This window comes from Scardinius erythrophthalmus, assembly GCF_964197995.2.
Source record: "Scardinius erythrophthalmus genome assembly, chromosome: 14".
In the NCBI taxonomy this organism is placed as follows: Eukaryota; Metazoa; Chordata; class Actinopteri; order Cypriniformes; family Leuciscidae; genus Scardinius; species Scardinius erythrophthalmus.
This window is the reverse complement of record NC_138234.1, coordinates 21062053-21084840: the sequence shown is the minus strand read 5'-3', so window position 1 is coordinate 21084840 and position 22788 is coordinate 21062053. Positions and strand designations below refer to the sequence as shown.

The 22788-nt window shown below is 37.8% G+C and overlaps 1 protein-coding gene across 8 annotated transcripts in view; it reads left to right on the top strand.

Moving 5' to 3' along the window:
* patj (PATJ crumbs cell polarity complex component) overlaps window positions 1-22776 on the top strand; it is a 107676-nt gene extending 84900 nt beyond the window's left edge. For 6 of the 8 annotated variants that reach the window (XM_081385571.1, XM_081385565.1, XM_081385570.1 and 3 more), the window contains 17 exons: window positions 2876-2948; window positions 3389-3490; window positions 4505-4591; window positions 5747-5815; window positions 6055-6181; window positions 6479-6585; window positions 8064-8147; window positions 8969-9162; window positions 10058-10205; window positions 11695-11781; window positions 12091-12214; window positions 13397-13434; window positions 13519-13641; window positions 13830-13934; window positions 17566-17669; window positions 17783-17906; window positions 20678-22776. In XM_081385571.1, coding sequence (XP_081241697.1) covers window positions 2876-2948; window positions 3389-3490; window positions 4505-4591; window positions 5747-5815; window positions 6055-6181; window positions 6479-6585; window positions 8064-8147; window positions 8969-9162; window positions 10058-10205; window positions 11695-11781; window positions 12091-12214; window positions 13397-13434; window positions 13519-13641; window positions 13830-13934; window positions 17566-17669; window positions 17783-17906; window positions 20678-20824 — 1843 coding nt within the window. In that variant the 3' untranslated portion in view covers window positions 20825-22776. The remainder of the gene's footprint in view (window positions 1-2875; window positions 2949-3388; window positions 3491-4504; window positions 4592-5746; window positions 5816-6054; window positions 6182-6478; window positions 6586-8063; window positions 8148-8968; window positions 9163-10057; window positions 10206-11694; window positions 11782-12090; window positions 12215-13396; window positions 13435-13518; window positions 13642-13829; window positions 13935-17565; window positions 17670-17782; window positions 17907-20677) is intronic. The other 2 variants (XM_081385569.1, XM_081385568.1) reach the window with 1 other exon arrangement.
* Window positions 22777-22788: the final 12 nt, after the last annotated feature.

Genomic DNA, 22788 nt, shown 5'->3' with positions numbered 1-22788 from the left:
TTGGTTTTTAATTTTTGTTTTGTTTGGTTTAGTTTGTGGGTGTTTTGTTTTTTGTGTGGTTTAGTTTGGTTTGGTCATTTTTGTTTTGTTTGATTTGGGTTGGTTTTTGTTTGGTTTAGTTTGGTAAAAAAAATATATTTTTTTCATTTGGTTTTAGTTGTTTTTTTATTATTTTTATTTAGTTTAGTTTTTTATTTTGGTTTGGTTTAGTTTGGTCGTTTTGTTTTTGTTTTGTTTTTTTGTTTTGTTTTTTGTTTTGTTTGGTTTAGTTTTGTTTGGTTTTGTTTGGTTTGGTCATTTTGTTAAGGCGCAGTAACATGATGATGTGACTACCAATGGCAGTGGCAACGGCAAAGTTTGTAAGATCCGCCACGATACAGTTGGATACGATTATTTTATCATATTATTTATTTATTTTTATTTATTTTAATAGCTGAGAATATGTCATTATATCACGTTATATCTGTCTTTTGTCACTTCCGAAGTACCGATTCAAACGCATGCTTGTTTCTGTGTATTGGCAAACCTTACAAGAGCAAGGACATGTGACATTGATACAGTTGATGTGATACTTGATGGCATTTTTGATAGCAGTGTTTCTGGAGACATGTCATACCATCCACAGAATGAGGAATGATATGGTGTAATATACTGGCACTGCTATCACCATATAACATTGATAGCACAGAGATATTTTGAAATGCAATACAGCGTAAAAACAGCACAGCCCTTCAGTCCATCATGAATGAAAGCTGATTCTGTCATTACAGGCATAATCAGAGACTTATCATCTGTTTCTGTTCATATCTTGTGTTTTCATATGAGTATTTTTTAGCTTGACCTTTATTTGCCAGGTTGTTTTGTCAGCTTTTGATGATAATGGCTGTGTAATGACACTAATATCTCTTCGCTATCTACAGCTCATCATCAGTCAAAGAAATGTGACAGCTCAATTTAAGGCTATCAAAACAAATGTTGACGTGCCACTGAATATTAATAGATTGGCTTTAATAATGCACAGTTTGCATTGCCATCAGTCCAGTGGGTGGGATTTGAGAGGATTTTTGTCATTTAGACTGTTCAGAAAACAATTGTAAGTTATTTGTTTGGGTCAAAAGTCATTCGTCAACACATGACGGAATGTCATGGAGAAAAGCATTGGGCAGTGGTAAAGACTGAAACATGTCCACCTGTGACGTGAATGGCAAAATGTCACAGTGTCTTTGTGGATGGTTACCAAGTTCTTTAGCAAAGGGATTTGGAACTGAATGAAGTCAGGACTAGTTTCCATTGTCCTTAGTTCAAATTTGGTGTTATTTGGAAATAATGTAAGAACTTATGAAACAATCCATTTTGATCATCAGCATCGAACTTACCTTGACAAAAACAGTAATTGGAAACCGGGCGTTTAGTGTACAGAGACAATAACGCCAAGGTGAACAGAAGGAGGGATGTAGCGAGCGATATTTCTCATCAAGCTAAGATCTTGAGGAAGAGGCTCAGAGGATTTATAGTGCAACATCTCAATTCATCTGCCCCATCAGTCCTTATCGATCTGACTGTAGAAAACTGCCAAGAGACATGTGGGAACATGAGAAGTAGAGAGCGAGCAAGACCAATTTTGGCGTCATCGACAGGATGGGATAAATTTTTCTTGGACAAAAAAAAATTCTCTTTAAAATTCGATCACAAATAAGATAAAAGTAAAAATAAAACTTGTAACACTTTACAATGAGGTTTCATTAGTTAACATGAATTAAGAATGAACAATACTTCTGCGGCATTTTTTAATCTTAGTTAATGTTAATCTCAACATTTACTCGTACATTATTCAAATCAAACGTTGTATTTGTGAAGTAAGGGGTAATGTGCATCCAGACGGTTGTTCTCTCAAAATAAACCCCGACAGGGTGATGAGGACACATAAGTAAATAATTAGACACAAAATATTGATCTGAGTTGAAATATTTTATTAGGTCTTTAAACGCAAAGCTTCTGCGGAGAGCAGTTACAACGGGGCAAGTTCAAACTAGACGGACGGAGATAAGAGATATTGATTTCCGATTAAACTGTTTTAAAATCGTACCTGTTTGTATCTTATAATCCAACAGTGTACAAAACAACAGTCACAAAATGGCAGCAGCTGTGTTTGTATGAAACAAGAGAGAGTGAGTTCACGATAGTGGTTGGCATAATTAAATAACTGTACACAAAATATTGATTCGACTGAGTTTTAATAATTTATTAGCTCACCAAATGCAAAACTTCCACGAAGAAAACCCGTTCCTAGCAATGTATAGCGCTGCTGACTTCAGTAACCCTGATGAGCCTGCGTTATCTGCTTTGAGAGGTTGTTATCTGGGAATAACATACCGCTGGATGGCGCGATTGACCAATCACAATCAAGTATTCCACAGAGCTGTGTAATAACATTAGTTAATGCACTGAACTAACATGAACAAACAACTTTATTTGTATTAACTTATATAAACAAAGATTATTAAATACTGTTTTGCACATTGTTAGTTCAAAATACAGTACCTGTCAAAAGTTTGGAAACATAAAAAAAAAAAAAAAAAGCAGATGTTTTGAATTGTAACAATATTTCACAATATTACTGTTGACAATATTTTTGATCAAATAAATAGAGACTTGATAAGCAGAAGAGACTTCTTTCAAAAACATAAAATCGTAACGTTTTCAAACTTTTGACAGGTACTGTACATAAAAATTGTAACAAATGTAATGTAAATTTTATATTTTATGAATATTTTTGTAAATAATTTGTGAAAAGTTGTGCGAATACTTTATACCTCAGCTGATCAGTTGCTGTGAACTGATGTAAACTTTAGATTTTTTCTCTGTCTGTTGATAGGAATGAAGATGCTCTCAATCAAATGGCTGTCGCTCCTTTTCCTTCCCAGCCTTCCTCATTCTACTCCAGTGAGGTACAATACATTATAAATAGACACCAGTTAAACATGACTTTATCTTAAGCTAGTGGAACAGAACAGATTCTCTTATTTATTTAGATATTCAATGTCTCCGAAAACTGCAGTCAATTCTGTAAAGTGTTATAAAATGTTCCTTTGACTCGTCTCACATCTTAGATGGTTGGATGTCCTTGATGTAGGTAATGTCTAAGATCTAAAACATTTGACATTGTTTTTTTTATTTATTATTTATTTAGCTTTTCATAAACAGGGAAACATTAAAAACCATCACCATATGTTCTACAATAAGTGTCAAAAACAAAGCCTCCCCCCAGCCCTCAAACAACATTTGACATTGTTAGTATCAGTATTTAAAGAGTATCTTCTTCTCTGTAAGTGTTTTTTTTCCTAACCACGTCAAGCAACGAGTTTCATTATTTAAACTGTTGTTTCAGACGCATCAAAATACGCCAGCTGTTCCAGTTGTAACAGAGAAGCCACAGTTACCCGAAAGCCTCCCTCTGAGCATAAGCCCACCGAAACCGCTTATAATCAAGGTGAGTCCTCGACAAATCAACACCCTCAATCTTTTGTGTAAAGGTCAGAGGCCATGAATTAACTCTAAACCTCTCCTTTCTGAAAGCCTACTCTGCTCTGATTGGTCAGAAGGCCTCATTTTTTGTGATTGGTCTGTTGGTCGGAATTTCAGCTCTGGAGGCTTGATACAAACAGTAACGATAGTGTAGGTTTTACATCATCGATCTGAGCTTGAGTCCTTATCCTTTGGAAGTGCATGCAGTGTGGATTTGCTCTCGCAGTGCAGAAAACAGCGTCTTCTCAATGTAGACAACAAGAACCTACAGTGTTTGAGGGCGGGTCAAATTAGACGTTATTCATGGTTAGCCAATGAAAATCATAGGGTGGGCATTATGCAAAAATGTTACAAAGTTATGTAGAGGAAGTAAGAGTGGGATTATTGACGTCTCGTTTCAGGCAGTTCAGAATCTGTTCTTTCTTTTGGGGGACTATAACTTTACTTTGATCTTTGAAACTGCAGACCTTTTACATTCACAAACAGCTCTTTTACACACTACATGAAAGATAATATCCGAAATAGGGGCATAGTCTCATATGGAGTCCAATAAAATTGTAGTGAATAAAATAAAAGTCTTATATAACGGTTTTATTGCAGTCTGCCATGCTTTTAAGCCAGTGTTTCTGACTTTTCAAAAGATATGATGCAAGTACGTGGCAACCTATTGCCATCATTATGAAAACAATAATGACTGTTGACTCAGCGTTTTACAAGTCTATCCCATCTCCCCTCATTGTCAGTCTGAGCTCTAACCAGCTATTGCAGACTTTAATGCGGATTTGTTCCGGTAAACAAACAGTCGAACCCACCTCGGGGAAGCTTGGCTCTAAACAGCAGCTCATTGTCATCTAGCTGCCTCTAGCTTTACTCTGTCCTAGATGGAGGCAGCGACCGCAGTTTTGCCCTAGTTGAAGCTCTGTGGGGAGCATCTAGGCCTGACGCTTTGTTTTACCTGTTTGCTTGACTCCTCATACAGGATGAACTCAGCGTGGCACCGACCGTGAGCCCCATGCAGAGAGATGAGACGCAGAATAGTCTCAGAGATGGAGAGTCATCCTTAAAGGTGAGGAACCGGTTAGATCTCAACCAGATAATCAGAATGGCATACTATCTTACTTTTACTATTTTGGCAAAATGTATAATGTGCTCAGTATACTATGCCGATTTTTTGTATGCATTAAAATCCCAGATTTATTTATCTATTTTTTAAATGTATAATTTATCATATTTATTTATATTTGTTTTAATTAAATTTATATTAATCGATGTAATTTAGGGCCTAATATATATATATTTATTAGGCCCTAAATATATATATAGGGCCTAAAATTAACATTTGCCAAGCACCAAATTACGTGAATACTAAACTGAGCTCTCTTTGACGTCATCTTGCACTCGAGCGGCCAAATTCACACAAAATTATGTAAGAAAATAGTGGGTATCCTAGTAAACATAGTCGTTTATGTCTTAAATGAACGTAAACCGTTGAGAAAGTAAATGCATGTGTACAGTATCAGTGTATTAGATTCGTGCATTCGGTCTTAAAGTGACAGCATCCTTATATTCTTGCTGCTGTCTGTGTTTTTAATGTTAATCAAACAACAAAGGACAAAGAAAAAATCACTCAATGGTCTTGTCTGAATAACTTTTGTACATTTAATAAGGATTAATTAATAAGGATGCTTAATTTATACAGTGAAGACTATGCAGTGTTACTTTGCTTTTCTTTATTAAATTTCTGTACCTGAAAACTCCTGTCAGACCTACCTGGAAAAACCTGAACATTTATTAATTAACCACAGTTTATTTCATTTGTATCTTTGTTATATTGTATTTATTTGTGCTTTTGCTTATAATTTGATTATCTGTTCTTATTTAATTACTGACTGTTTACTTGTCTTTAATAATGTTTTAAATTCATATTAGTTAGGCTAGTAGTTTTAGCTGTGGTATTAATGGAAAATGGGGGGATGCAAAATAAACACATTCATTTCCAAGATAACAGACAGGTTAAACATGCAACATAGTGAAGTCATTAGAAAAAAATGTTTGTGTACTATTTTTTAAGAAACTTATTGTATTGCTAGTAATGCATTTCCATCATTTACTCGGGTATCAAAAGGTGCCATGAATGTTTCATAATTGTTCCATTAAATGTTGGTTGTGTAGCCTGTTATACTGAGTGATAAAACTAATTAAGGTCTATTAATCATTTCAGAAGCTAAAATCTGCAGAGAAAATATTGGAGTCTCCAAGTGAACAGCTGCCCAAGCCACATGTAGAGCAGGTGTGTTTGTTTATTTACGCGTGTTCGTTCGACACAACTGCATTTGCAGCATATTTAACTTTTTTATGACTTGTATGAAAGCTGGATGAGATTCTTTCTTCTTGAAACGGGTGCCAAGACATGAAAGCTCTGCCCAGACAAAACAAGGCATCCATGTGGAACACTGTTAGTAAACAGTCTAACCTCTGTCTCTCTTTCTGTGTTCCTGCCGACTGGTCCTTGTCCTGGACCGTCCTCAGATCACCAGTCTTCCAAAAATCCAGAGGAATTCCACCAAGCCCTCAGCAGGTTCTCTGGAGGTCACGTCCTCGGGATCATCCGTGCCAGTCTCCGGAACCAGCCCTGACTTTGAGGACTGCAGCAAAGGTGAAACACGCCGAGCGTCACAAATAGTATTAAAAACATGTTGTGTTGTTACGTTAATTATGTTTTTATGGCCTTTTTTAATTTTGCTCTTCAATCTGTGGTGCCTAAATCCATGTTAAGGTAAATATGAAATGAAAACAACAGCACTGCCGTGTGGATTCGCCTCGGCCTCTTTGATCACTGGCAGTTGTTGGTTTTACAAAGAGGAATTGATTTTCTTTTTTGCTTTGAGCATTTTTAAAGCACAGAACATGAAGCAGTTGCATCATCATCTTTATCTCTCTTTCTCTGTTTCAGACCCTGCCACGTGTCCCATAGTTCCAGGACAAGAGACGGTTATTGAGATTTCTAAAGGCCGGTCTGGACTGGGTCTTAGTATAGTCGGTGGCAAAGATACCCAGCTGGTACGGTATCAGAAGGAAAATGTTTAAACTGCTATCGAAATATAAAGTTTTGTTTTTGTGTGTATGTATCTTTATTTTTTATTTTTGCTTCATTTTCTATTGTTTTTGTGGCTTGTTTTGTCTTTTGTATTTGTTTTTGGTTTTTCCATTTTGTTTGTTTTTTCTTTTGCATTTGTTTTGTCTGTTGCGTTTGTTTTGTTTTTTGTTTATATCTGTTTTCCTTTTGTGCTTTTATTTTGTCTTTTGTTATGTTTTTCTGGTTTGTTTTAGTTTTTTGTCTTGTTTTTAGTATTTCTTTTTATTTTTTTCTGTATTTTTTTTGTTTAACATTTCTGTTTTGTTTTTTTCTGTTTAACGTAAAAAGCGACTGAAATTCCATACAGCACCTTTAATTGATGGACATGCATCAAGAAATCAATCTGAGATCAATACAACATTGTTTTTGTTTTGTTTTTACCTAGATTTTGGGCTGCACGCCCAGGGTGGCGTGTTCAAAATGTCTCGAGACACTTTTTATGGTCCAGGCTTGTCGCTTGTTATCCTTAAAGAAAACTAGCTGAAAATACCAATAACAATTTCATTTTGGTTGTTTTGCTAGGTAGTTTTCTGATAGAATGATGCATTTGCTAATGTGAACAGTGTGTATGCTTAGACAGAAAACAAAAATGCTTCCATATGTATGTGTGTATATATATATATATATATATATATATATATATATATATATTTATATTTATATATATATCTGTTAATTGGTTTGTTCAACTGCCGATACAGCTGTCTGCAGGCACAGCTTCCATGTGGGTCTGGTCAAAGTATCAGGAGGGTGTGTGTTTGTGACCGGTCTCATTCTCTCCGGTGGGCTGCAGGGCTGCATCAGAACAGGCAGGTCACAGCGGGAGCTTTTCGTCTGCCCTGACTTTCTCCGCAGCGCCTGAGGCTTTTATCAGCAAGCTGCCACATCCCCATCATAATTCTGCAGCACTCCTGCTCTGTGGGGTAGTTTAGCTGTCAAAGGCTTCCATGAGTCAACAAAACCAGCCCTCTAGCTCCACGGGTTTTCAGCACGAAAAAATCTGTTTTTATAAAAAAGGATTTTATAGGTGATGGGGAGCCGAAATCACACACCCCCTCACACACCATACCACTTTCTTTCTACTGTGGAGATGAGGAGATGCTTTGCCGGTTTCTCTTTTCCATTAAATTGCAATGGATAGTGATTGAAGCTTTCAAGCTTCAAAAAATGAATCTAAAATCCATGTCTCGTTCGTTATATTACAAGTCTTCTGAATTTTGTGCAACGAATGGACCAAATTCTTACTACCAAAAATATTAGTATACTAGTGGTATATTAGAAATATTACTGATAATCTGTGAACTGTCGCTTTAAGGAAGATGTGATAGGAACCCGTCGTTTCTTTCTTTTATTTTTTTTAACCATATTCCTCCTCTTCACACACTTTCTCTCATCTTTTCAGGATGCCATAGTGATTCATGAAGTGTATGAGGAGGGGGCAGCAGCGCGGGACGGTCGACTCTGGGCCGGAGATCAGATTCTCGAGGTTTGTTTATGCTAGTGAGAGTGTGTTGCAAGTTTGCCTAGTGGGACGCCCCTCTGTAATGTCACTGACAGCTGGTCTGCCTTGAGCAAAATGGAAATTTGATGTTGGTTCGAGGCTTGGTGGCAAGGAACGTTTGCAATAATTAGATCTGTGGTTAACTTAGACAATAGCGCCATCATCTGGACATGCTGAATAGCACACAACTATACTTAGTATTGTTTTACAAGTGTTATTTTATATTATATACAGGCTACTTTATAGTGTTTATTAATATTTTGAAATATTTTTTATTTTTATATTTTCAGATTTCATTTTAATTTAAATGTAAGTTTTAAATAACTATAAATAATATATTAATAATGATTATATATAGCTTAAATTTTATTGCGGTTTTAGTACTTAAAGGTATAGCGGAGGATCTTTCCGAATTTTAGATAAGACCCGCCCTCTCCACTTTTTGAAAAGTTTTATTGATTCACCAGAATGATTGACAATTAGGAGGACCAATAGTATAGGTGATCCACCCGGAAGTAAAAAATCCTCCGCTATACCTTTAAACATTTATTTCAGTTACTTGCCAATGCAACATTTGTAATTTAGTTTTTTTTTTTTTTTTATCTAATATTTATATTTTATTTTATTTCAGTTACCAAAACTGATTATTTATTTATTTTTCAATTTCTACAGATTTACAGTAACAATATTTCTCAGAGCATGCTGTACACAGTACTACATCCCACAATGCAATGTGCTCAACTTGGTCTTCCATTTCTATATGATTCTGATTAAACCAGAAATAACCAGATATCTGCCCCCTGCAGGTAAATGGAGTGGACCTGCGCAGCGTCGCTCATGAAGATGCAATCGCTGCTCTACGGCAAACACCGTCGAAAGTGCGGTTGACTGTCCTGCGTGACGAGGCGCAATACAGGGACGAGGAGAACCTCGACTTGTTCCAGGTTGAACTCCAGAAGAGAACTGGCAGAGGCCTGGGCCTGAGCATCGTCGGGAAGAGGTGAGGACGCACTTGTTTTTCTTATGACAGGATAAAATTAACAATACAATAATAATTTAAAATGAAATAAAATGCACAGTATAATAATAATTTTTAATTAAAATAAAATAATACAATGCACAATACAATAATTTTCTATAATTAAAGAATGCACAATATTATAATAATGTCCAAATAATTTATTAAATGCACAATACAATTATACATTTAAAGTGAAATAATAGTACAATAATACTTTTAACATAAAATAAAACAAAATGCACAATGGAATAATTTTCAAATAAAATTAAATGCACAATAGAATTTTCAAATAATACAATAAAATAAAATGCACAATACAATAATAATTTTCAAATAAAATAATAGGAAGAAATGCATAATACAATAATAATTTTAAAAGAAATAAAACAAAATGCACTATGCAATACAATAAAATAATAAAATGCATATAATACTACTGATCCCCCAACATGACATGCAGAGAAAAAATATTTATATTGTATTCCCATCACTTACTAATATGTTAGCATGTTTTACTAATTCATTCCCTCGTTTTAAGTAAATCATGCACACAATATAATAATTTGTTCCCTAGATTTACTAAATCGTGGCTATGCTGTTCTAATTTGTTCCCTTGTTTAAGTTCAATTAAAATGAGGGAACAAATTAGTTCAGTGTGGCCATGATTTACTAAAACGAAGAAGCGAATTAATAAATCGTAGGAACGAATTCTTCATTTGTGGCCATGATATATATATATATATATATATATATTTCCGCATGTCACATGCATGGCTCCGTACAATACAATAATAACTTTAAAAAATATTAAATAATTGTTTAAGAATGGGTGTCTCCTTAAACTTCCTCTTTCTCCTTTCCTCACTCTCTTCAGAAATGGTAAGGGTGTGTTCATCTCAGATGTGGTGAAGGGTGGAGCGGCTGATCTGGACGGCAGACTGATGCAGGGTGATCAGATCCTGTCTGTGGATGGAGAGGACATGAGACAGGCCTCACAGGAGACCGTCGCCGCCATTCTCAAGGTGAGCTCTGCCTGAATACTAAAACCCAAAGCCCAAAACCTAAAACCCAAAGCCCAAAACCTAAAACCCAAAGCCCAAAACCCAAAACCGGATTACATGAGCAGATTTAGTTAGAGCGGCAGCTGCGTGATGCTGCCACTAAGTGTCGCCGTTTGATTGTGCATTTGAAGGTCGTTGAGGTCTGTGCTGTTTATAAATAATGTCTGAATTCTTATTTAAACATTTTGTTTTACAGCAATCACAGTAATGTGTGCAAAGAGGTTTTATCGCAAAAACGTTTATTTCTCTTAAAAGAGCTTGAAGCTGTTATGGTGTCCAAAGTGTTATGTTAAGAACATAATACATAATTCATTTCAAGTGATAAAAACACTGTATTTTATGTATCTTACATTTATAATGGTCAGGGTAGACACCATATAGATATAGAGTCAGCTTACAGGTCAAATTAAATGTGGCATCTACCCCACCTATTTCATTTGTTTAGATGTGGTTCAGACGCGTGCGTGTCCAGACTAAAACACATTTAACGGTATTCTAGTCTTTTTTTTTTTTTACAGTTTAAACCGTAGCATCAGATTAGTTAATAGCAGTTTTTGCAATGTTCAGCTTAGATATCAGCATATCAGTTTTCCTCAACAATGTGCTTGAAAGTGATATTAAACAATATCCAGCCCAACCTCTCTCTTAGTTTTGAGACATTGAAATTAAAGTGTAAATCAACAGTTAAGGGTCTTTTACTTGGTTCACTCCAGCGTTCCCCGGTGATTTGAACTGATGGAATCCATCGTCAAGCAACAGCATTACCTCCAAATTGCAAAAAAAAACATTTACTTATCTGTAAAACTATCTTGTTTATCTGTAAATGAAAAATGTTTTTTCTTAAATTAATGTTTAATTGAACAACAAAATTGTGTTTTCACGTTTTGTTTGGTTTATGTAAAAACACACACACACAATATATATAATATACTATAAATACTTTTGGCAAAAGGTGTCACTATAGAGCCCCCCCTCCCGGCACGTTTCTAAGGCTTTGCCCATTCTACTGGCCAACAACTCTGATGTGTGTCGAGAATGAAATATACATATAAATACATTGTAAAATTGCCCATTTGTGCTGCCATTTGCAGCACTTTGGGAGTCGCATTTGGGTGTGTGAAAAGGCCTCAACAATAATGTTGTTCTGAACAGGACAAAAATAGTGTCTATTATTGTTGGAGTTGGTGGAATTGTTGGAAATATTGGCGTGAATGAGGTTGCACTGAGCCCGTGTTATTTGCCTGTACCCTCCCTGTGGAGTTCAGCTTGATGGGGTTGGCTTGAGTCAAGCTCTCTAGACGAGATGTTGTGTTGTGGCATCAGGTCTTTGCATGTATGTGAAGGTTCTCGAAAGTATGTCAAAGTGTGTTTGAGAGGATATGAGCAAGAAGACAGGCCACAATGCCAAACATGTGTGTGCGTCAACGTGTGTGCTGCTGTGATCCTGCAGTGCGCCAGGGGCAAGGTGCTGTTGGAACTGGGCCGACTGAAGGCTGCCTCCTGGATCTCTTCCAGACGCACGTCCCAGGGAAGTCAGGTGTGTAAGCCCGCGTCCGACACCTTGTCGGGCTTCCCTGCCACGTCTTATAAACCAGGAGTCTAGCATGCCGAACTCTAACCCAATCGATAGTGCATGATAGCGGACGGGCCAACCAGCGGTGTATTGCTATGGGCATGTGTGTGTGTGTTACTCATCCATATTGCCTGAAAAACCAAAGGGAGTCTGTGTCTGCACATCAGCATGCACTCACATGTCACTAACCGAGACGTATGAATGTGCAATGACATAAGTATGTTCTATATTTGTGTATGGGATAGCACCTTCAGCTAACTCTTTCTCCTTTAGATGAGCCATGTGAGCGCCAACAGCAGCACCCCAACCCCCACGCCCCCTGCTGTGGCCCCTGTCCCTTCTCAAACCCTCAACAACAACAGCCGAAATATCAGCGAGCCCAACAATAAAAGCACAGGTACTTCTCGCACCACATTAGCACTGAAAGTACCAGGAAACAGCCATAAAACCACCATAAATCAGCCTTAAAACAACACCTTTCTTATCTGTCGACAGCTAGCGCTGGTGCTTAGAGAGTGCCTCTGTAAACAGTTAAGAGCGTGCTTGTGATTTGTTCTCTTCTGTTGTTTGAATGGAAATGGTTTATTCTTAGTCTATTTAAAGTAAAGTTGCAGTCACATTTACCATTGTTCAGTGTGAAATTTCAAAGGTGAAATGCTGTCATGTCATTAGACATCCATGTGTTTGGGAATTTTGCGTGAGGGTGAAAAATTTCCCCATGCAGTAGAAAGTTGCTTGGTTTGAAACTTAAATGACTTTGTGAGCTGTGCTTCATACATCACTACACTATTGACAATAAAAGTTTTATATGTATTGTATTATATTTAAAAAATAAAAATGGCCCTTTTTTGCCCCAAAATTTCTCTAATGTGATCGCACCTTCAGCCATCTTTTAGCAACCACTTTTAGTGCCATCGAGCGGTAGCTCATGGGTCACTTGTTGTGGGGTTCAGTCTGGGAATATTTATATAATGCAAGTTAATACATAACACTTTTACCTGTTGCTGGAACTGGTACAAATCTACAAAGTAGGTATAGCTAACGCTGATAAACACAAAATGGCTAAAAAATACTGGTAATCTGTCAGATATATTGGTATGCACACTGCATACGTTGCCTATAACACTTCTTAACTTTTGGTTTCGTTACTAATTTTAAATTCTTGCGGATTCAGGTTCAGGTACCAAAATATTCACATGTAACAAACAAATCAACCAATTTCTGGCCACAACTGTACCCTTTGTATAGAAACATACTTTATGAAAGTACGCAAATCAGGGGCGAATTTTTTGCCGATGTATTTTAAACCTGTGGTCCCATTTAACATAATTGTTTGGGTTATTGTGGCAGTGACTAACTCTCACACATCAGCCAAGTAGATTTAGTTATGGTCAGACCCAAAATGAACGGATTTTGGCCAATTTATCTGGATATATTGTGTCTCTAGTTCCAACCTACATGACCAATGCATGAGCTTGTTCCTCATAACTCATAATAGTTACATTTCTAATTAACGAACATTTCAATCTCTTGAAGGGTTGTTTTCTGAAAGTTAGTGTCTGATATTTTATCCCTCCAGGGATAGAGCCAGGCGTTCGGACAGTGGAGATCACACGGGTAAGATTGTTTGCCTCTGTATATAGTGCTCAGGAGTTTAATTTTTAGTGCGCCCTCAGCAGTGACTTTGTCTCGCTTTCTCAGGGTCCCACCGACGCTTTGGGTGTCAGTATAGCGGGCGGTAAGGGCAGTCCGCTGGGCGACATCCCCATCTTCATCGCCATGATCCAGGCCAATGGCGTGGCTGCCAAGACGCATCGCCTCAAAGTACATCTTCCTTTCTTTTCCCGTTCCTTTCTGTTGCTCACTTTCCATATTAGTCTTGTGTAAATCAGGCTGAGAGTTGTTGATTAAGCATTATACAGTGGTTTGGGTGTGAAGGGCACTGCTGGGGATTGGGTTTGTATCCATGTGAATGAATTTCAAGCATTTTTCCTTTAATGTACCTCTCTTAGGTAGGTGACAGGATTGTGAGCATCAATTCTCAGTCTCTGGATGGCTTGACTCACGGAGACGTCGTAAATATACTGAAGAATGCCTACGGCACCATCGTCCTCCAGGTAAACGTTGCACTCAATAATACTGTTTGTTCATTAAATGCCTCAAACTTTCAGATGTTAACTCTTCACGTTTATTTGCAGTGGCTTAGTTAATGATCAGATAAACAAATCGACCAATTTCTGGCAAAGTACTTTAGGGCCAAAAAACAGGCACTGCTGTTTCGGCAAGAGCATGGTCCATTGTACGTACTTAACGTGCATTTCTTGCGTTGATGTTGCGGTAACTTATTTTAACTAATTTGCTCAGCAAGATTTTCTTCAAATTGTTGTCTGATATGACAGTTTAGAATATTGTGTTTGTACTTCCGTTTTTGCGGTAGCTCTGTATATTTCCATGGCATCGCTGTCGAAGTGTTATTAACTGATGAAGTGATTTTACTTATTGTAGAGTTAATGAACGTTATCATGTGTATTGTAATGTTTGAAGCGGATGGCAGAATAAATGTCTATTGACCGGGAAGATTTTAAAATGAGCGGCTCATTCATAAATCGGTAAGACCTTCCCTTCATGCTGTGGAAATACAAACCGGAAGACAGAACACAACGAGCGCAGAGCTGAAAAGGGGCGGGGCTACATATGGTCTATAGCGCCCCCTTGCTTTGCGTTATAAATTATTTGATTTGTGAAACTTAGTTTGATTTGCTAGAAGTTTACGCACTGACTTTGACTCTTCTTCTAAACAGTTTTTGATAAGCTAGTTTAACGAAGTGCCAAGGCTGCCAGTCGTGCACCCACAATTCAAATTAGCTACAGCGTTCTCGCTCGCTGACTAGCTAATGAGGGAACTCACATTAGGTAATGTGATTTGAAGACAGTGTACTTGTTAACAGGATCACGGCAGACAGTCCGTGGGTTGAAGTCGAGCTTTAAAGAAGCCACTGGCGCTGAACAGACCCTCCGACCCGTCTGGTGTGGTGCGCGATATCCCCCACATTTATTTAAAATGTTTTAGGAGTTGTTTGGTGGGTTTCTTCTTAATCCCCAGAAATTTCCCGTAACCCACCGCCAGTTTGATAATAACACCTAAAGTTTGCATGTGGAGTTCGTATATGAGAATTGTTTGCATTGTTGGTAGATATCAGATACCATGGTTCAGAAAAATTGCTCATCTAAGAATACCATGGTATTACCATGGTACTTTTTTGTAAGTGGTGTATTGTAGCATTTTTGCATGTAGTATCAGTGATGTGTGTATACACGCTTGTATTGTGTGCTGTTATTGCTATGCAGAGCCGCCGTGTGTATATGTTCTGTACGGTTATCAGTGTGTGTTAGCGGAGTCGGTGCATCGAAGGACAGTGTGCTGTGTATATGTGTGAGTGTGTGTTTGTTTGGACTCACGGTTGTGTGTGTGTGTGTGTGTGTGTTAGAGTGGTTGGTGCTGTGTCACTGGGCTGTTATCAGCCGTGTGCAGCTGTGCGGCGGTTGCACGCGGGTTGCCAGATAATCCCAGTTCTTTATGCAAATGTTCCGTTATCTGCGCGGTTCCAGGAGGAATGCACAGGGCTTTTAAACAGGGGAGCCCAGCCTGCAAAGCCCTGATTACAGCAGCTCAGAGAGCAATTATTGTTTAGCTCTCTCTCTCTCTCACACACATACACACTCACTCTCTCTCGCTCATTCATTCCCTCTTCACTCGTTTGAGAGAGCATTCTCTCTCTCTCTCTCTCTCTCTCTCTCTCTCTCTCTCTCTCTCTCTCTCTCTCTCTCTCTCTCTCTCTCTCTCTCTCTCTCTCTCTCTCTCTCTCTCTCTCTCTCTCTCTCTCTCTCTCTCTCTCTCTCTCTCTCTCTCTCTCTCTCTCTCTCTCTCTCTCTCTCTCTCTCTCTCTGGCTGCTATATGTTTAATTGGACACATGTAATGCCCTATGCTATTACTCATGTCACAGAAATCAGACAATTTGCTTCCGTTTTGTTGTTTTATAGCATTTTTAGCCCCTGCAAAGCCATTCTGGCCATGATCATGTGCTTTTCTTTGAGAAGTTTAATGTTGCACCCTACTGAAGTATTTATCTTTCACAAACTCTCCCACATTAGCTATGTTTCCATCCAAAGTTGTGAATTTAACTTGTGTGAAAAATGGGAATTTTGCATAAAACATGTGCGAATAAAGCAGCGTTTCCATCCAGTGAGTTGAAGAGAACAAAATCGTTACTTCCTGATAAACTGGCGCCAAATATCACTAAGAAAAGTTGGAGAAGCCACTGTATATAATCATTTTTGTATATAATAAAGTACTTGCGCCTCAGAAGACCACACAGTTTGTTAAAATACCTCAGAAAACCCAGCAAATGCATAGCAATGTGCTAAGAAACACTCAAACCTCATAGGAACCACATTGCAACTTATCCGCTGGATCAAACAAGTGTGAGAAAACTACTCAGACCCCCAAAGCAAAAGCATAGCAACACCTTAGCAACAGCATAGCAACACATAGCATAGTAACGTAGTAAATACTACTTAGAACACTCTGAAATGTCATTGCATTGCAGTGCCATGGCATCCACTCAGAACACCATAGCAACACCTTAGCAGTGTCACAGCAACATGCTAAAACTCCTAGCAACTGCTTAGCAACACCCTGGCAAACACCCAGAATGACATCAACCATCTGCATAGCAACAGCCCAGGTATTAATTAAAGGACTTGTTTAAAAAAAAATTCTCAGCCATTTATCAGTCATTTATAGGCTATTTACCATGACACCCTAGCAACGTGGCAGAGAGTTTTGTATGGACAATAACTATTCTATCTTTCTTTTTTATCACTCTTTTTTAATTTTTCTTGCTCTTTTTTTTGTATTTTTTAACCACTTATTTTTTTCTTGCTCGTCTTTTTTATCATTCTTTTTTCTTGATTCTTTTTTAATCTTTTTTCCTCTTTTCTCACACTTTATTTTTTTCTAGCTCTTTCTTTTTGTCACTTGTTTTTTCCTTTTTATCGTTTTTTGTAACTCTTTTTCTTTTTATCAATCTCTTCTTTCATCCTGTCTTTTCTTGCTCTTTTATCTTTCTTTCTGTCTCTTTCTATTTATTTAGTCTTAATGCTTCTTTCTGTCTTTTTCTTTCACTTCTGTCTTTCATTTCTTTCTCTTTTTTTCTCTAATTTCTTTCTGTCTTTCTCTTTCTGTCAGTAGGTGTATGTATAGTAGGTGATAGCAACTGTGATGACTTGGGAGTGTTTCTCTCCTGTTTTTGACTTGTTTATTAATTAGCTTTTGTTTATTGTTGTGTATTTTACTTTTAATTGCCTTGCCGTTAATTAAATATGCAAATTAATGTACCACTGCCCTCATAGCAAGCCCAGAATTTAATGGAAGAGGAAAATGTAAATGAAACATGACAGAAAAGGGCATTTTTGATTCTGAAGAAGGAGACAGAGGTTTGATGAACAGCGCCCAAGCGATCATTCGCCAACAGTCGCCAAGAAGAACATTAAAGGGCTGTTAGGATGCATTTCAATGCCAAAACACACACAACATAGAGAGCAGTTTTCTGTTATCTACAGACAGACAGTCATTTGTGAAAACACACACACACGTCTGAATGAAAGAAAACACCTCCAGTGGGTTTCAGAACATTAAGTCATTAATCGAATTGTAATGTTTGACGGTGTCCGTCTGTGATTGACAGGTGGTGGCTGACACCAACATCAGTGCCATAGCCAGTCAGGTGGAGAGTCTGTCCAGTAGCTCCACCCCCAGCACCAACCCAGAGGTCCGGCCGGTGGAACCAGAGTGAGTGACATCACCATCCAGCAGTCACATGATAACAAGACTTTACACATTCTGTTACAGTAGTCTCAGCTGATTGCATATGATTTTGTCCTGTGTTTGTGTGATATTAACAGGACGCCCAAGCCAAAGACCATCACTCTGGAGAAGGGCTCAGAGGGGCTGGGCTTCAGTATCGTTGGCGGCTTTGGGAGTCCACATGGAGATCTTCCCATCTACGTTAAAACAGTCTTCAGCAAGGTAATTCTTAGGATCATCAAGTTCTGTCTTCATTTACAGATGAAATTAAACTAAATGTACTTGGACACCTGAGCCATGGCCTAGTGGGAAGCACATGTGCTCTGATAAATGGAGACGTGTTGCTCATGTCATGTGGGCAACAACATTTTGAATCCAGCTCGCAACATCCAATTTATCCCATTCCTCCATCCTGTCTCCTCATTTTCTAATTGTACTAAATACGGACATTTGACAAATTTGTAATAAATTTGACATTTTAAAGGACTATCGTCACTTGAATTTCCGAAATAGAACATTTAATCATTTGTGCTGTTTTTTTTATTTTTATTATAATTTTGTAAATATATATACAGTGAGGAAAATAAGTATTTGAACACCCTGCTATTTCATCGTCATCGTAGGTGCATGTCCACTGTGAGAGACATAATCTAAAAAAAAAAATCCAGAAATCACAATATATGATTTTTTAACTATTTATTTGTATGATACAGCTGCAAATAAGTTTTTGAACACCTGTCTATCAGCTAGAATTCTGACCCTCAAAGACCTGTTAGTCTGCCTTTAAAATGTCCACCTCCACTCCATTTATTATCCTAAATTAGATGCACCTGTTTGAGGTCGTTAGCTACACCTGTCCACCCCATACAATCAGTAAGAATCCAACTACTAACATGGCCAAGACCAAAGAGCTGTCCAAAGACACTAGAGACAAAATTGTACACCTCCACAAGGCTGGAAAGGGCTACGGGGAAATTGCCAAGCAGCTTGATGAAAAAAGGTCCACTGTTGGAGCAATCATTAGAAAATGGAAGAAGCTAAACATGACTGTCAATCTCCCTCGGACTGGGGCTCCATGCAAGATCTCACCTCGTGGGGTCTCAATGATCCTAAGAAAGGTGAGAAATCAGCCCAGAACTACACGGGAGGAGCTGGTCAATGACCTGAAAAGAGCTGGGACCACCGTTTCCAAGGTTACTGTTGGTAATACACTAAGACGTCATGGTTTGAAATCATGCATGGCACGGAAGGTTCCCCTGCTTAAACCAGCACATGTCAAGGCCCGTCTTAAGTTTGCCCATTACCATTTGGATGATCCAGAGGAGTCATGGGAGAAAGTCATGTGGTCAGATGAGACCAAAATATAACTTTTTGGTCATAATTCCACTAAACGTGTTTGGAGGAAGAAGAATGATGAGTACCATCCCAAGAACACCATCCCTACTGTGAAGCATGGGGGTGGTAGCATCATGCTTTGGGGGTGTTTTTCTGCACATGGGACAGGGCGACTGCACTGTATTAAGGAGAGCATGACCGGGGCCATGTATTGCGAGATTTTGGGGAACAACCTCCTTCCCTCAGTTAGAGCATTGAAGATGGGTCGAGGCTGGGTATTCCAACATGACAATGACCCGAAGCACACAGCCAGGATAACCAAGGTGTGGCTCTGTAAGAAGCATATCAAGGTTCTGGCGTGGCCTAGCCAGTCTCCAGACCTAAACCCAATAGAGAATCTTTGGAGGGAGCTCAAACTCCGTGTTTCTCAGCGACAGCCCAGAAACCTGACTGATCTAGAGAAGATCTGTGTGGAGGAGTGGGCCAAAATCCCTCCTGCAGTGTGTGCAAACCTGGTGAAAAACTACAGGAAACGTTTGACCTCTGTAATTGCAAACAAAGGCTACTGTACCAAATATTAACATTGATTTTCTCAGGTGTTCAAATACTTATTTGCAGCTGTATCATTCAAATAAATAGTTAAAAAAAAATCATACATTGTGATTTCTGGATTTTTTTTTTTTTTTAGATTATGTCTCTCACAGTGGACATGCACCTACGATGACAATTTCAGACCCCTCCATGATTTCTAAGTGAGAGACCTTGCAAAATAGCAGGGTGTTCAAATACTTATTTTCCTCACTGTGTATATATATTTATATATGTATATTAGCTGCTTAAGCAATATAAATTGTAGCAGTGTTGTGATTGTTTACTGAAACTATAAATATTAGATGAAAAGCTGAAACTGAACATTTTAAATGATTCCTTTTCAGCTGAGAGAAATAATACATTTAAGTTGAAGTACTAAAATTATTTAAACTGAAATAAAAATAAATAAATTACAGTTTAATGGAAATAATTACAAAAAACAATGAAAATGACGAAATGAAAACAAAAAATATTAAATAAAATAATATAATAGTATATAAATAAAACTAAAAGAACACAGAAATGTAGTATATGTTTAAGCAATATAAATGAAGTAATATTGATTTTTATTACCGGCTTATAAAATAAAAACATTTGCAGACACTTGCATATTTTTCTGTGATATGTTCAGAACCCTGCACCAGTAATGCCTGTACAATATTTAAAGGTGAGTGTTGCGCTGTGGCCACCAGGGAGCAGCACAGAGCTCGGTTTCACACAAACATGTCCAGAGATGAGACACTTCATATTCTCCTAGAAACAATGCATGTTTTGTGTTTACCTGATATTATTTTTCTGATGACTCTACCAACTTCTCTGGAGGTCTGTGAATGCCGTGCAGGGGTCCTTGGACATATATATATATATATATATATATATATATATATATATATATATATATATATATATAATTTCTTTTTTATATTGTTTTAAATTGGATATTTTATATATAATTTTTTTCTTTTATATTGTTTTAAATTGGTAGCATTATTGAAAATAATAATGGTCAGTTGTGGTCATTTAATTCTGTAAATGAATGAATAATCCTGTTGTCCTCCTACCTGCAGGGGGCAGCGGCAGTGGACGGGCGTCTGAAGCGTGGAGACCAGCTGCTGTCGGTCAACGGAGAGAGTCTAGAGGGCGTCACACACGAGCAGGCCGTGGCCATACTGAAGAAGCAGCGGGGAAGCGTCACGCTCTCTGTGCTCTCCTAACAAACACTACATCTACTGAAAAACACACATTCCTCTCACACATCTTAAAGAGACTCTTTGTGTCAGCAACGGCTGTTATCCGGCCACTTTACTTCCTGATATGGAGAATGTTTGCACTCAATCGTTTAAACTGCGCCTGTTACTGTTTGTGCACCTGCTATCGAAATCGAATAGAAAAATACTCATAAAGGGAATTTATTGTATCGTCTTTGTCTTAGTCATGGACCTGTAGCCTCTCCACTGGTGAATGTGAGCGGTGAATTATGGGGCGATATTACAGATGAGTATGTTGATGAAATGAGTGCTGGTAACTCAAGACCAGGAGGAAAAATTACAGTGGTAGACACACTAACACACACATTATTAGTGATATCATTTCAGTGCACATATGACAACTTTTTGTGTGGTTGTCCTGATTTTGTTTCGTGTAGTCAAAATGAATACGTACTCGACAAACCCGCCTTATTTTCAAGAAATCAGATGGATTTTTCCATTTAATGTAGAGATGAATTCATGAACGAGCGTTAATAAGGGACGATAGCCGTGCCTTGAAACAGGCAGATCATAATGTGTTGGGATGTTTTGTTTAGCTAGTATTAGATATTAGTATCATTTCAATCAAATTCTTTACATTGCAGGGTAGTTGTGTGTGTAGTTAAAAAACTGGTATGACTGACTTCTGTGCAGCTTAAAATTGGATATTTTGCAGAATGTTCACGCTGCTCTTTGCCATACAATGAAGTGGATGGGGACTGGAAGTTTTGAGCTTCAGAAATGACTAAAATAGTATCTCAAAAGTTGACTAGTGCGCTACAGTTCAACTCTTTGGAAGTCGTATGCTTGCTTTTTGAGAGGAATAGACTTGACTTTTTTTTTTTTTTTTTTTTTTTAGTTAAAATTTCAGATACTTCTGCACACAAAGCTATTATTGTTAGTTGTTTTTCACTTACAATATTTCCTGAAATTAAAATTTCAAACAGTTCTTTACATTAATCTATTACATGGCTTCAACATTTTTGTCCTTTTTGGAGCTGTCCCAGTCCCCATTCACTTTCATTGTATGGAAAAAAGCAGCTTTAGCATTCTTCAAAATATGTCCTTTTAGGTTCCACAGAAGAGAGTGAGCCATACGGGTTTGGAATGACACAAATAATGACAATTTTAATTTTTGGACGAGCTAGTCCACTGTATCATGTTGTGTATCGAGATTTCAAAAATGACAGAAATCCTTATGAATAACATAGTTTTTTATTACGTTTTTGTAATTTCATTTGTAATTCAATTGCACACCTTTGTCATTTCATTGTAAATATGTAATTTATTTCCTTTTTAGGGTGTTTTTGCATCACTTTTGTCTTCATGAAGATGTCTCGCATATCCTAGTTTGACACCGTGTGTGTCTGTGTGTCACAATATGAGGATATCCTGTGTCAGTCTCTGTCCTAGAGGAAGTGTAGCAGGCTCTTGAGAGACTCTCCAGGTTGTAGACAGCGTATGGAAGCCTCGTCCAGACCGTCTCCTCCACTAGGATTTCGTAAGCATACTATGCCTCTTGAATTCTCGTGCCATGTGGACAGTGTGTTCTGAACTGTCCAGCGCTGCGTCCCTTTAAAAAGATTGCCTGTCTTCCCCTTTATCCTTCAAGAAAATGCAACACCCCAGTCTGCTACCTTCCACTAGATCTTTACATTTGGGCTTGAATCATATGACTCGCACTCAGATGACTCAGCGGTCGAGGTTAACGCTGTAGTACACCGGCCATTTTTCTGTCAGTGTAATGTTTTTAAAGTCCAAAGAAACCTTTTAGTTGAATTCATACATAAGATACAGATCGAAGCCTGAAATAAAGCTGATTTATTAACATTTACAAAAGTGGTCATTATGGTCTGTGGCTTTATTTTGGACAAGTAGAATTTATCTAAAGTGTCAGAAAATAAAGTTATTTCAATTTTAAACACATTTTG